The following is a 14,765-nucleotide window of genomic DNA, read 5'->3' on the forward strand; positions in this document are numbered from 1 at the left end:
GAGTCTACAGATACCTTAAAATTTTATCTAAAACCTGCTGTATAATATCTATTTTGGCGAAAGGGTCTCCAGTTTTTGTATATTCACAAAGGAATCTGTGACTCATTTTTAAAGGGCCTAACAAACCAATGGATTATCTGTTTCAGTTTTCCTCCTTGATACTGATCTACTTCATTAACATGAATAATATCTAGTCATGAAATATCTGAGATCCTACTGCTTGCCAGACTAACCCTATCTTTGCCCCCAATGACTTTGACAAAATTAATAAAGAGCTCAAGTTTTTCAAAGGAATAATACTTTTTTTAAAAAAAAGTAAGATGGAAATATTAGATTCAATTTACAAGTTCAAAATCAATTTAAAGTCTGAAAATGAGTGAGATTAACCAGACAACACAGCATGTAATTCTCTAGTAGTTCCTAATAGTAGCTGACTTAAACTCCTTCTGAGATAGATTTTTAAATAATAGTGTGGTATAACATATAATCCAAGACAGACATGTTGACACTACTTACAAACAGTGGTAGTATCTTATCTTCTCAAAATCTGTGATATATTTGGGTACAATGGGCATAACCCTGAACTATAATGAAGACCTGGAAGCACCACCCACAGTTTCACTGTCCACTGTTTTGGTGACTTTCAGCAAAGTATTTAACTTCTTTGATTTTCTTTCCTTATTGGAAAAGAGGAAAATGCTGTCTACAAAAGGATTATTGTAAGATTACTATGAATACAGTCATCTTATTGCACTTACGTGTCAGGTACTATGCTAAAGCCCTTTTCATACATTAATTCACAACTATTATGTGAGTTAGGTAGCATCTCCATTTAAAAAATGAGGTTCAGAGAAAATTTGCTCAAAATCATATAGCTAGAAATAACAGAATTAGAAAACTTAAGAGTATCCATCCAATTCTAAACCCATGTTCCTGTTACTATGCCCCGTAAGAAATGTGAACAAATTCTAAAAGATGGCAAAGGTCTTAACAACTTGCTTCCCAAGCGTCTCCCCTGTGGCACTGTAAGAAACAAAAAGGATCCTAACGAAGAAAGCTCCCTCTCCATCTGATTCCCAAAGATTCCTCCATTCCAAATCCCCACCCAGAACACATCTCTACCAATACTCTGCTCCATCTTTCCAACCTAATCATTCACGTCCTCTACTTGTGCACCTGATCTATAGTTCAAGGTCAGAGTGGACTCTACTCATTACAAATTCATGCTGTCATTTGAATGCAGCACTCACAATTGTATAAACCTCTTTCCCTCTCACATACTCATCAGTCCATTCCTCACAGTGGCTCTCAGGCTAAACCCCAACATCCTCAATTTTATCGGATTATTTTGCCAATTAAGAGGTACAATGAGATAAGATCATTTGCATTTCCACCTTCATCTCAGTGGACATTCTTCTAACCAAAACCTAGAATATTCTCAGTCTTTCTCTTGGCAGGATATGAAACACCATGCTGCCTGATTGGCCCTTCTTTCCTTACCACAATTATATTCTCCCTTGGTTTGAAGACGACACATTTTCCAGACGCTCTATTCTTTCCAACTGCTTATTCTTTCTTCTTCTTTACTGGGTCTTCCTTCTTCCTGATTACCAAACACCTAATCCTGCAGCATGCCCTGTCAATTCTATCTTCCATATATATCTCAAATCTATCCACCTTCCCTATTTGTATCTACTGCCATCACCCTAACTTGATTCAACATTATCCCTAGCTTGGACTGTGCTACACTCTCTCAACCAGTCTCCTAGTTATTGCCTCTCTTCAACTCTACAGACTGACATTACTATTTTGGATCTTGTCACTTCTTTGCTGAAAACTCTTCAAAAGCTTTCAACTGCACTTTAAAAAACCAAACTACCGTTAGTGACCAAACCATAAGCAGAACTCAACCAAGTATTATTCGATGAATGAATAAATGTGGACAATTCACAAGACTCAGTCTTAAGCTCTGTTCTTTTCTCAATTTGTATCTACTCTCTCAAAGGAGATCCTCGTTTGCAGCTAAAAATAGTGTTTAATGATTCTCAAATCAGAATCTCCTGCATCACACTCTCACTCTATCTCTAGTCCCAGGTGTTCAATTTTAAGACCTATTTATTTTACTCCAAAACCTAAATGAAAAAAAGGCACAAAACAATATATTGTTTGCTACCACTTATGCCAATAAAAGGGAGAATTATATATATATATATAATTGCATGCGTATTTGTTTACATATGCATAAAACCTCTGGCAAGATATACAAGAAACTGGTAACACTGGTGGCCTCTAGCAAGAGAAACTGTATGGACAGAGTCCAGGGTGCGAGAGACTTCATAAACACCTTCTGATTTTTAACAATGTGAATGTATTACCTATTCAAAATAAATAACCTTTTGTTTTTTAAATAAACAAGTCTCCAACCCAACGATAAATGTAACCCTGCTTTCTCCTCAACTTCCCAGTTTCTGGAGAGAACCACCATTTTTGTGGCCTCAAGGCTCAAAAACACTACTAGTGACCTTTGATTCCTTGTTTTTCATATTTAATCATTCACCAAATCTTCCAGCACTTTCTTGAAAATGTACTGGAGTTCTTTTCCTTCTTTCCAATTCCATTTTCTACACTGGAACAGACTTTCATTTTCTTGATCTGAATTATTGCAAAGGTCTTGCTACCTAAAGTTCTTCTGTTTCGCTCCCTACCTCCAATTCATTATTCATGACATTGCCACACCGGCTTCCTAAACACAGTATCACTTTCATGTTAGGCTCCTACTCAAGAACCTATAATGGCTCCCTTTTGTTTAGCAAACCAAGCTCTCAAATAAGAAACCTCTTAGGCTTAATAATAGAAACCAAATAGGCTTAATAATGCCTTTTGTGTCAGGTGTACTATTTCTTTCCCTATCACAGTTCCTTCAGCAGACACCACCAAGGAGAATGAAGTTTTTCTCAATGACTGGCTCAAATCACTCTCTCCTTTCTCTAATTTTCTACTGCCCAAGTCTGTGGAATAAAGTTACTTTTCATAGTATTTTGTGTTGGTGCATACCTGCTATATAATCTCAATTAAGAAACTTAACCTTTCTATTCCTTAAGTTGCCTTATCTGTGAAATGCTTTCATGGACTCTTGATGAGGACTGGGTTAAAGCACTTTATCAGCTATCTTATTACTATTCTGTAACTGTTTCACTTGTTATGTATTATCTCCCAATAAAACCCAGGATGAGGACTTCCTTATACATCTCTCCCAAACCCAATTAACACAAAATTGTGCTTAATATAAAAGGTATACACCCTATGAGTCTGCTTTTGATTTAGTCAAGTGGGATTGAGTCTATTGATAAATAACTTAGAATTTTGACACATGTATCAGGCACTTTATTCTATGTTACACTGTACAATCATTTTCTTTTCTTTCTAACAGTGTTTATTTAAATACTTCATAAGTTTATTGGCTCCTTTAGGTTAAGTATATCTTCTTCCCATTAACTATCAATACTCCGATATTGCCCACAGTAAGCAAAGAAAGTGATGTGAATCAATGATTTCTTATTGATATTGAGTCACTTGACATTAAACTCAACTCATTCTAACTTATTTTGAACCCACAATTCAGTACTTAGCTCATTTTAGAACTGTAATGTTAAAAGAAGAATGTTAAATATTCCTCTCTGTATTTATTCAATGAATTTTTTAAAATTAATTTTTATTGGCATAGTTGCTTTACAATGTTGTGTTAGTTTCTACTGCACAGCAAAGTGAATCAGCTATACGTATACATACATCTCCTCTTTTTTGGATTTCCTTCCCATTTAGGTCGCCACAGAGGACCGAGTAGAGTTCCCTGTGCTATAGAGTAGGTTCTCATTATACTCAATGTATTTTAATGTAGCAAAATTTCCTATAAACTATGAATGTCTCATTAACTCACTCAAGGCTTTTTTTAAAAATTAAAAACCCACTAATGATCAATATATTTCATATAAATTTTAGAAATAAGTAATTTTCTAGACTAATTTATTGAATACTTAAATGATGACATTTAAAAAAAGGTAATTCTAATGAACATAGAAAAATATCAGCGTGTTTGGAAATCCCAGTTTGTGTAACCTGGTAAAAAGGCAAACTGAAAAAGATTTTGGTGAAACAAACACATCTATTACAAAGAAAATAAGTCTAACATAACTCCTACATAGCTCTTTGATTTCTATTAGAAAAGTGCAGTCTATTTAAACAATAAAGAAAATAAAACAACTGACTCCATTTACACAGGTTTTTCATTCTTATACACAAAGCTTTTCCAGAGTATTCTCATTGCCAAAGAGTTCTCTTAAGCTTTAATGTTATTTAGTAAAAGTACCTCAATTAAGGAAAAAGATATTTTTAAAAAGCCCTAATAGTATATTATTTAAAAGTAATTAATTACAAAAAAACATTTCCCCAATGGCATAAAATTTTTTTAAATATTTTTCTCCTGCAATACTTAAATTTTCTAGCAGAGTAACATGACACACAAAGTTATGTCCCAAAGTTCCTAAAATTATTCACAGAACCACTGTGTAATTCTGGACTAACGATGGTGGATTATTTTATACACAAACCTCCGCTATAATGTGATCTTTCTAGTTAAAACAACAACTAAAGGATCTTGTATACAATTTGAGAAGATTCCATAACATAACTAATTTTTAGGGAGTCACACTTAAGAAGACAGTTCCTGAGAATTATATTCATGCAGGTAGAAAAAAATGGTTACAAATATTGGTATTCCTTTCCCCCCAAAGCAAGCAAACAAAAAAACAAACCAAAAGTGGCTAACTGGTAAAAGTCAGTACAAAGACAGAGAGTAACCATCTGCCTGGCTGACTTAGAAATTAAATTTACTTAAATTTACCTTAAAACATCTAAGGTATAGGAAACAACTTCAGGTGTTTAATACAGAACAAATGTTTGATTCTCCATCAAAAAAGACATATTTTCTTAGCAAAGGAAAAAACCATTAACTGAATATGGAAAATTTTAAAAATATTTCAAAGTACTAAGAATGCACTGTATACACAAAACAACTGTTTTAAAAGTAAGACTTTTACTAATAATGCACTGTGCAATAGATGTAATTTCATTCCTTCAAGTGTGAAGTATTTGTTTCTGAGCATCTAAATTTTCATTGACCTTGAAGAAAGTAGGCACTGATGATGCAAGTATAATTAATTTATCTTTTCCTTCAAATTATTTATCTTTTCCTTCAAAAACTTCTGCCATATTCACTTTACACACTCCACACAAAAAAAAGCTGGAAAATAATTTATCTTTTTCTCCAAAAATCTCTGCCATGTTCACTTTACACACAGAACACACACAAAAAGACCCTAGAAATAATCCAAATGTCTAACAATAGGTGTATATCATATATTATACAGTGTTTTAAAGAATGTCCAACTAAATCTACATTAACATGAACAAATCTTCAAAGTAACTTTGAGTGAAAAATGAAAGTTGCAGAGTACATGTAAGAATAGGAGATCAATTGTGTTAAGTTTAAAAACACACAAAAGACTACATATTATTTATGGATACATACATATGCAGAAAAGGTATAAAGGCATGTACAGAAATAATACACATTAACTTCAGAATAGTGGTTACCTATAGGGAGGGTGGAGAATGGATAGAATGAGATGGGTACAAAGGGAGTTTTAATTCTATCCACAATGTTCAACACTACAAAAAGATTTGAAAGAAATATGGTATAATGTTAACATTGTTAAATTTGGTGGTTTTACACAGACACTCATTATATTATTCGCTGTACTTCTGAATTTTGGAATCTTTCATAATAAAAATGAAAACATTCACAGGATAAAGGAAAAGTTGAATCACTGCAGCCATTTCCAGACTAGACAATTAGCACACTAAAACACAACACAGGTTTTCTTTTCCCAAATAAGACAATAAGTATCAAAAGAAAACGTTGCATAATAGTCAGTGTACACTTTCATGAACTATCCATTGGTTATTATATTAAAAATATACAATTGAAGAACAGGATTAAGTGCTTCTACTTCAAAAGCTTTATCTTTGCATGAGTCAAAGGATCCACTTTCAGGCCGCAAACAGGCTTTCCTTGCTTTAAAGAGTACCCCTTTGAATTTTCTTTTATGCCATTTCCTTTAAATGTGACTGAGAATAAAAGGCTTAGTGTACAGGGTATAGAAGATACCTGGCTAACTGCAGTTAAATAAGACTAATGAATACTTCGTATTCCAATATAAACTAACAGTGGCTCAATTCAAAGATAATAAATTACTTCCAGAACAAAAGCTTTCACTTTTCAGTTTGCAACTTTTAACCTGCAAGGGAAATACATATAGCCTGTAATTCTGTTTACCATCCATGTTTGGTTTTTTTTTTGGTCAGAAAAGCTTTCCCATCTTTGTCAGATTAATACTTCCTTGATCACAGATGAAGTCTTTCAAATTAAAGATAAACAACTACTTGCCTGTTGTTTCTGATATGCAGTGTTTGGATTTATCTTTGATTCCAAGAGTAGTGATCCTGCAAGTTAAAAAAATAATATTTATAAGTTTCAATTTAAAAAACACTGAATAAAACATCAGAATACACATTAAAAAAACAACTTTTTTCTTCCCCCAGCAGGACATCTGAAGTAATCAAATGTATCTCAATTTACATTCTTCTCTCAAGATCCGGGCTTCATATTTAATGTAGAACATATCATCCTATCCCCATATACCCTTAAAGGAAAAAATTCATCTAAGAACAACATTCAGACCAAGAATATGCGGAGACTAGATGACTTATTATAGTTTTATTGAAATGAAAAATTTAAGGTCTAAATGACCACCTGAAGCCAAATTTTTTTAACAAGGTTATTTTATTGCATTTCCAGTTTAACAAATAAAACAAATTACAAAGGACGACAACAGGGATTTAAGTACTTAGTACACAAATACAATATTGCAGTTATCCTTTTCTCCTTAAGAACAAAAAGCAGGACACCTCATGTAAAAATAAATGTCCGTGACTACTTAAAAAAAAAAGTGCAAGAGTAAAAGATATGTCAAAAATAAACCGAAGACTGCTATTTTTCTTTAATCTGCACATATCAGTTGCTCAAATCCAGCGATCAGATACAGTGAGGAAGGTGTTTTACTTAAGGCTGTACATTTTATAATTTTAAAATATTTCACGTAAGACTCGTACAATAAATCAACGAATACAAGTTTACAGTCTGCTCTAGTGTCCTAACTTGTTTTGGTTGTAAAGTATCCACTAGTTCACAGCACCTTCTACAAAGATAGCCTGGAGGGATCCCAGACTGAAGGTGTATGTGCTTGTGCGTGCGTGTATCGTGGCAACAGTCTGCAATAACCCCAGGAAATAGGTGCATTTTGGTTTTCCCCAGCACCTGTCGACTGTGGCAAATGGGGCTAGTTAGCAAAATCAGTTAAAAAAAAAAAAAAGAAAGTTAAGCTTCACTAAACCTTTTGTACCAGGCGTATAATGGGATAAGAAAATAAAGGGGGACGGGAAGGGTTAGTTCCCTAGAACAAGATCACTACCTTGTTTCTCATGACTTTCTCTCTTCTCTCTCACACTCTTTCCCCCACCTCTTTAAGAGGCGAGACTGGAGAGGAAGGGGTCAAAGGTTTAACAAGGAGAGGAGGCGGGGGAACAGAGAATCGGTGTCCGACTGAGGATAAATCCCGACAAAGTAGTTTGTCTTCACCGTACTGAAGTGCAGACAGAAAGCCAATGCGCTGTCCCAAGCGGTGGCAGTACAGTACTCGGCCCAGGGCCTAAACCCCAAGGCTGTGCCCAAACCGGAGGCATGGTCCCCTATCCTACGGTTCCAATAACCTTACCGTCGGACTCTGCCCGAACCAGCAGCGACATTCCCTTGAGCTCCTCCACATAGGTGGAGGAGACGTGCCCGGTGCCTCGGTCGTCCCATTGCCGGTCTTCGTTCAGGGTATAAACCTTCACTCGCCGCCGCGTATCCGACATGGTGGCTGCTGTCCCCACAGCTCCAGCCGCCGCCTCCTTGCTCACCTCGTCCGCGCCCCTCACTCTAGAGAGACGGTAGCGGCGGTGGCGGCAGCGGCGGTGGCGGCAGCGGCGGCGGCGGCTCCGGAGAGGCCCGAGTTCACCATGGCTCCCAAGGTTCAGCCGCGGGAAGGGGCAACAAGAACCACTGAGACCTTTCCGCCCGGAGTCCCGGTTACCTCTCACTTCACCCCCGCACACACCCACCCTCCCCACCCTTTGCCCCCCAGAGCTCGCTCGCTCTCTCGCCGCCGCCGCCGCGGTAACTACTACAGATCCGCCATCTTGTAACCCGATTCTCTCTGCCTTTCTCTTCCTCCTCCAGCAAGCTCGCACGGGCTGTCCTAGCAGGGGCTACGGCGGCCGACGAGTCCAACATGAGGCGCCTCCGTTTCTGCACGCACGGTGTTCTCGCGAGGCGTGGTACTGGACTGAGGAGGGTGGGTCTAAGTGCGATTTCCTCCTATCTCGGCCCCGCCTACTGCCATGAGATCTCGGTTGGGTGGGCGGTCCTTGCGAGCTCCTTGTCTCCGCAGGTGTCGCGAGAGTCCTCTCTGGGCAGGCGGCGGGCGCGGAGTCATGGATTCGGTTTCGTGCGGATTGCTGGCTTCACCCGGCGTGTGACGAGCCGTGGGATCCAGCTCTGTGGAAAACACAAAGCAAGCCTGGGAGGTACGCATCCTTGGACGGGACTCACCCTGAGCAAAAGGGAAGGAAATGTTCTCGCACTCCTTAATGGAAGCTCACCCTCTCAGCCTGTGAGAGAAAAACAGTTTAAACCTCTTTCTGTGAAGAGGTTAGCCCTTTAATGCGACCCGAAACCCCCTGAAACTCGCTATGGAGTCTGTTACAGTTAAGCATCTCCTCAGGAAGTGTCCTGTGCCTCTCCAGGAGATTGTAACATTGTACACAAGTGTATCGTTAGGCATTTGGTGGCTGGCCATTGAAAAGCATACTTTCCGCTTCATGAAAATACAGTGCCCTTCCCGTGTTTGTAACGTCGGAAAATAAGTCTTCAGATAAGTTTAGGGGAGGGGCAGTGAACTACTTTCCCAACACATCGAAGAGCACTGTTTCGATATTTTTGAGTTTCTCTTGCTGACATTTCTCGCGTTCTCTCTCGGGAGGTCTTATGCACTGAATAAGCGAGGGAGGAATTCTCTTGGCGTTCACGTTGTCAGACGTCACATTAAATGTCAAACATTGCGCGGTGGATACAAACCATGCACTGGGCCCCTGTTCGTTTTGGGTAGAATCCTTTTGTTCGTTTTTAAAGACAGTTTCAGCTTGTTGTGCCGCCAGCTTTTTACAACCCATTAGTCTGAAAGGCGTAAGTCAGGCGAGATGCACACGTTTTACCCTGCAGCGCATCTTGGGAGTTGTAGTCATTCCTTATCAATGGTGTTTTCAGAACGTGCTTATGTTTTGACCAGATCTTGTGGGTACACCCTTCCGCGGTACACTAAAACGTGAGACGTCTTACACAGAGCAGGCGCCTGATAAAAATTAAATTCTCGTTTCAACATCTGGATACATAGGATTTTTTAAAGTCTAAGTATACTTGGATTAAATAGTTATAATATACGTGGCAATAGATCCCGTTAATTGCTGTGATTGATATGGACGAAATGCATTTTGAGCCCAGAGAAAATAACATTTCTGTCTCGGGTCAGAGAAGGCTTCACACAGATAACTTTTGAGGCACACTCAGATAACTTTTGGGCCTGATGATAGAGGATCCCTGAGTGGGAGTTTGGCTTGAAAGGTGTTCAAGGCTGTGGGGACCAGGTGAACAAAGTCATAATGTGTTACTGGCCTAAAAAAAAGTATAAATAAGTTATGTATTAAGTTAAAGGAATGAGAACTCTACAGAAGTCACTTTGACACCATACATGTTAAAAGTTTACTGTTCTACAAATAAGATCTAACTCTGGAAAAAATTGAAATAACAGGAGTCATTTCCTGTATTTATTCAATCATTCAGCAGATATTTGTTGAGCATATACTATGTGCTAGACATTGTTCTATACAGTGAATAAATAGAAAAAGTCCCTCTTTCATGGAGCTTACATTCTAGTGCAGGAAGACAGTAAACAAGTCTATGCCAGGTACTGATAAATGTTGTGACCAAAAAAAAAAAAAAAAAAAAAAAAAAGAGTAGCAGAAGCTTAGAGAGTGAGTATGGGAAGGGTAATGGTGTCTATTGAGGGGAGGCAGTCTGCCATGCATTTCCCTAGGGGAAGGGAGAGCCAGAAAGCAGTAACTACAAGTACAAAGGCCTTGAGGCTGTAGCATGCTGAGTGAGTGAGAGGGATAGCAAGGAAACCAGTATGATTGGAGTGGAGTGAGAAAGGGGGGAAATGGTGGGAAATAAGGTTGAGAGTGGGGGAGAGGCTGTCTTGAAGGGCCTTGGGTTTTGCTTTGAATGAGTTGCAAATCCATTGGAGAGTTTTGAACTAAGGAGTGGAATGATCTGAACAGTGTTTCAAAGCATCCCTTCCACCTTACTCTTAGTATCCCTTTTGCTATACTCCCCAATATCTGAAATAAGGGAACAGAGTTAAACCCTCAGCGCTCATCTCTGCCCCTTGCTGGATCCTCAGGCACAGGTTCTTGTTTTTTTCTTGCCCTAGGTCACAGGGATTCTCTGTTTCTTCTGCAACAGGCCGACCTCTAACATTTGTAAGGTCCAGGACAAGCACACAAAAGGAAGACCATATACCATATGTCTAAAGATGTAAAAATTTTAAATCAAGCTATTAAACAAAATATACTTTCTTTTCCTACCTTTGGTATACCCTGAGAAATATATTTTCATATGGCCTGGAAACCAGATTCCAGATTCAAATCTAGAATTCTTGAACTCAGAGTTCCAGAGTCTCCCTTTGGCTCCTGAAGTCCTTAGCCTGCCTTCTCTTCTCACACCTCAGCTCTGCCTGCACTTAGACAGCCCTCATGTGCACACAGAGGGTACCCCAGCCTTTTGTCCAAGCTCTGTCTATGTCTACTCTCCCTGAATGTAGTCACCCTTTGGCCACTCCTCAGGAGGACAGAATTTGGGAAGAGGACTGTGCAGACCCTGGGAGCAGGCTTAGCCTTTGGGGCAGGGAATTCCAGGGTGCCCAGAGCATGGTCTAGAAAGGGAAGAGTGGGTTCCAAGTGGACACATCCCTTGGTTTCATGGACTTCTCATCCCATGGAGAGAAACATAGACAGAGGGCCAGAGCAGGATTCTCCAAGACACACTGAAGGCAGTAATGCACTGCAACAATGTGTATTCCCCAGCAAAGGTTTCCTTCAGGCAAGTTCCACTCCAAGGGTTGAGATAGATTTCTATATCTGTATATGTAACATTTATACCTACCATCTTTTTTTTAAAACACAAATAATGGAATACCGTACATACTGTTGTACTAATGTACCCTAGTTTATTTAAACCATTTTTTCTCTCTATATATATGTCATTTCCAATAGTGCGTAATTTCAAACAATAAATGATTGTACAGAAGTTGTTTTATGTGTGCCAATATATGCGTAGGTTAAATTCCTGGAGTAGGGTTTTACAGTTTTGGCACCACTGACATTTTGGGCTGGATAATTCTTTGTTGTGAGAGGCTGTCCTGTGCATTACAGGATGATTAGCAGCATTCCTGGCTTCTAGCCACCAGACGCCAGTAGTATTGCACCCCATACTCCTGTTGTGATAATCAAAATTATCTCCCATCATTGCCAAATGTCGCTTGAGGGCACATTACACTTTTTAATTCTTGAGGATTAAAAAATATAGTAATCTCTACAGAGTAAACTGGGTTCTCAGTCTTATTGACTCGTGTCCTTGAAATGTGAGGCTTTCTGTTTTTACCCTTCCTAATTCTGTTCTATGTTTTTGTGAAAAAGTTTTATGAAAGTTGTTTTGCTATATTCATTCATTTTTTTCCTTGAGGTGATTAATCTTTTTTTAATAAATTTATTTATTTTATTTATTTATTTTTGGCTGCGTTGGGTCTTTGTTGCTGTGCGCAGGCTTTCTCTAGTTGTGGCGAGCAGGGGCTACTCTTCATTGCAGTGCGTGGGCTTCCCATCGTGGCAGCTTCCCTTGTTGCGGAGCAAGGGCTCTAGGCACGTGGGCTTCAGTAGTTGTGGCACATGGGCTCAGTAGTTGTGGCACGTGGGCCCAGTAGTTGTGGCACGTGGGCTCAGTAGTTGTAGCTCACGGGCTCTAGAGTGCAGGCTCAGTAGTTGTGGTGCACGGACTTAGTTGCTCCGTGACATGTGGGATCTTCCCAGACCAGGGCTCGAACCCATATCCCCTGCATTGGCAGGCGGATTCTTAACTACTGCACCGCCAGGGAAGCCCGAGGTGCTTAATCGTTAAGGCCTTCTCCATTTAAATAAGTCATCAAAACTGATAACCTACATCCTCTTCAGCTACATTCCTATTTCTCTTCCCCTTTTCAGCCAGACTGTTCAAGGGTTAAAGTTGTTTATACTCCCTACATTTCCTCACCTCACCACTCACTCCTTAATTGAACCTATCTATTGTGGTTTCCATCACCCAGCCCTCACCAAAAAGCTCTTGATAAACTCACTAAAGACATCTTTGTTGATAATGCCAATGGACATTTTTCAACCCATTTTACTTGATCTAAGTTAAACCTGACACTTATTTGTCTGAACTTCCTTCTTTCCAGTCATCTCATGATGACTCCTGCTTTATCCTTCAGATGTCACCACAATTATCACTTACGTAGAAGAGCCTTCCTTGACTTCCTTGACTAGGTCAAATCCCCATGGAACCAAAAAACCCAATTCACATCGATTTAAATGATAAGACAATTTATTGGCTCATGTGAATAGAAAGTCTGAAGATAAGATGAACCTCAGGGTTGATTTAATTGAATGACTCAAGAGTATCAGTGAGAACTTGATTTTCTTCTGCCTCTCAATTCTACTTTCTGCTCTGCCAAATCCATCCTAAGGCTGATTCCTTTTGTATCTTAAGATGGTAGCCAAGAGCTCCCAAGGCTTCATAGTTCTTCATCCACATCAAAAGAGTTTCTTCCCATATCCCCAGTTGCATTGTGATTATACTAACTTAGGTCACATGCCCACTCCTGAACCTAGAGTTTTGTGGTCTAGGGAATGTCATGTACTGGACTGGCTGAGGCAAATCAGGGCCCATGCTTGTAGTTGCGGGTGGGGTTAGTCTGACCCAAATCCCATGTATGTTACACTATGTGATATGGGTAAAGTAGATGCTAGGAAGACAACCAGAGTATTCATTTTATCTTCCTATTACACACTTATAGCACCATGCACCCCTCCATTGTAGCATCTGTCATACTTGTAGCTTTATATTTATTTGTATGAGTTTTTATTAATAACTGTCTCCACATGTAGATGAAAAATTTTCATGAGTCCAGGGAGTATGTTTTTCTCACCATTGCATCTCTGGTACCTAGCATCTCATTCTTCTGAGGTGGTAGGTGGCAGTGTTACAAGGGCGTGTATGGGTATGAGTGTGTGTGGGTGTGTATGTGTGTGTGTAGGGATGGTAGTCCTTTGGTTATGTGGGTTTGGGAAGTGGAGTCAGGCATATAGCCCCTCTCTGTATAGACTTTTACCTTGCCCTCAAATTCTCACCCCTGATCCTTTGATTTTTTTTTTTTTTTTTTTTTGTGTGGAGATAATTTGTTCTCTTTTCTTATCTGATCACCTCTGGGGTCATACAGATTGTGACTTCCTCTGTTCTGCTAAATTTACCACTGCTCTTCTATTTGCTTGTTATGCAACCAACATTTATTAAAATCTCTTGTCTGCTATTGTCTCTTTTGTTTGCCCTTTGGACTCTACTTTTTAAAAAAATTATTTAACTGTGTTGTTAACTTTCCATGTTTAACCAAGGTATTCTGTCATGTTTTTATGGCTTTTTAATGTTTAGTTCTCTAATCCACTTGAAATTTTTTGTATATAAGAAGTAGGATGTCAATTTAAAATTTTTCCTCCCACTGGAGAGCCAACTGTTAACATCATTTATAGATGAAATAATTTGAAATGCTATTTAAATCATATTCTTTATTAAATTCACAGACACACACACATATACACACATATATCTAGATTTGAGTCTGAATTCACTATTCTTTTTCCATTGTTTTATTTGGCCAACTCTAGTATGACAGTTAATTGCTATAGTTTTTTTTTTTTTTTTTTTTTTTTTGCGGTACGCGGGCCTCTCACTGTTGTGGCCTCTCCCGCTGCGGAGCACAGGCTCCGGACGCGCAGGCTCAGCAGCCATGGCTCACGGGCCTAGCCACTCCGCGGCATGTGGGATCTTCCCGGACCGGGTCACGAACCCACGTCCCCTGCATCGGCAGGCGGACTCTCAACCACTGCGCCACCAGGGAAGCCCTGCTATAGTTTTATAGTTTGATTTTTGGTTGGTGTGGTGGCCTTAAAGTGCACCACTGTGATCTCCTTAAAGAGAACCTACTCTGGGGAACATAGTTATCTGACAGCAAGCTGCCTTTTGGGCTCCACCATTATGTTTGTGCCACAAATATCTCCAGCTGCTCCCAGCCAGTGACTCAGCACAGCAGGGATATAAAACTTGTCCTTTCTTGTCCAAAGCAGAACTCCTCTAATGGCAACTTTGGCTTGGGGAATTTAACAGCCAGGATGAGACTTTCTTG

The 14,765-nt window shown here is 39.3% G+C and overlaps 1 protein-coding gene and 1 long non-coding RNA gene across 3 annotated transcripts in view; one reads left to right on the forward strand and one right to left on the reverse strand.

Annotated features, from left to right (window-relative positions):
- Window positions 1-8,451, reverse strand: part of PPP4R3B (protein phosphatase 4 regulatory subunit 3B) — a 67,979-nt gene extending 59,528 nt beyond the window's left edge. The window contains exons 1-2 of one of the 2 annotated variants that reach the window (XM_060116701.1): window positions 7,893-8,451; window positions 6,506-6,561 (exon numbers count right to left, since the gene is read on the reverse strand). In XM_060116701.1, coding sequence (XP_059972684.1) covers window positions 6,506-6,561; window positions 7,893-8,034 — 198 coding nt within the window. In that variant the 5' untranslated portion in view covers window positions 8,035-8,451. The remainder of the gene's footprint in view (window positions 1-6,505; window positions 6,562-7,892) is intronic. The other variant, XM_060116700.1, reaches the window with a different exon arrangement.
- A 189-nt stretch (window positions 8,452-8,640) lies between these two features.
- The window catches only part of LOC132502180 (uncharacterized), a 211,579-nt gene continuing 205,454 nt past the window's right edge, over window positions 8,641-14,765 (forward strand). The window contains exon 1 of the long non-coding RNA XR_009534405.1: window positions 8,641-8,745. This is a non-coding gene — a long non-coding RNA (uncharacterized LOC132502180). The remainder of the gene's footprint in view (window positions 8,746-14,765) is intronic.

This window comes from Mesoplodon densirostris, chromosome 14, assembly GCF_025265405.1.
Source record: "Mesoplodon densirostris isolate mMesDen1 chromosome 14, mMesDen1 primary haplotype, whole genome shotgun sequence".
Lineage (NCBI taxonomy): Eukaryota > Metazoa > Chordata > Mammalia > Artiodactyla > Ziphiidae > Mesoplodon > Mesoplodon densirostris.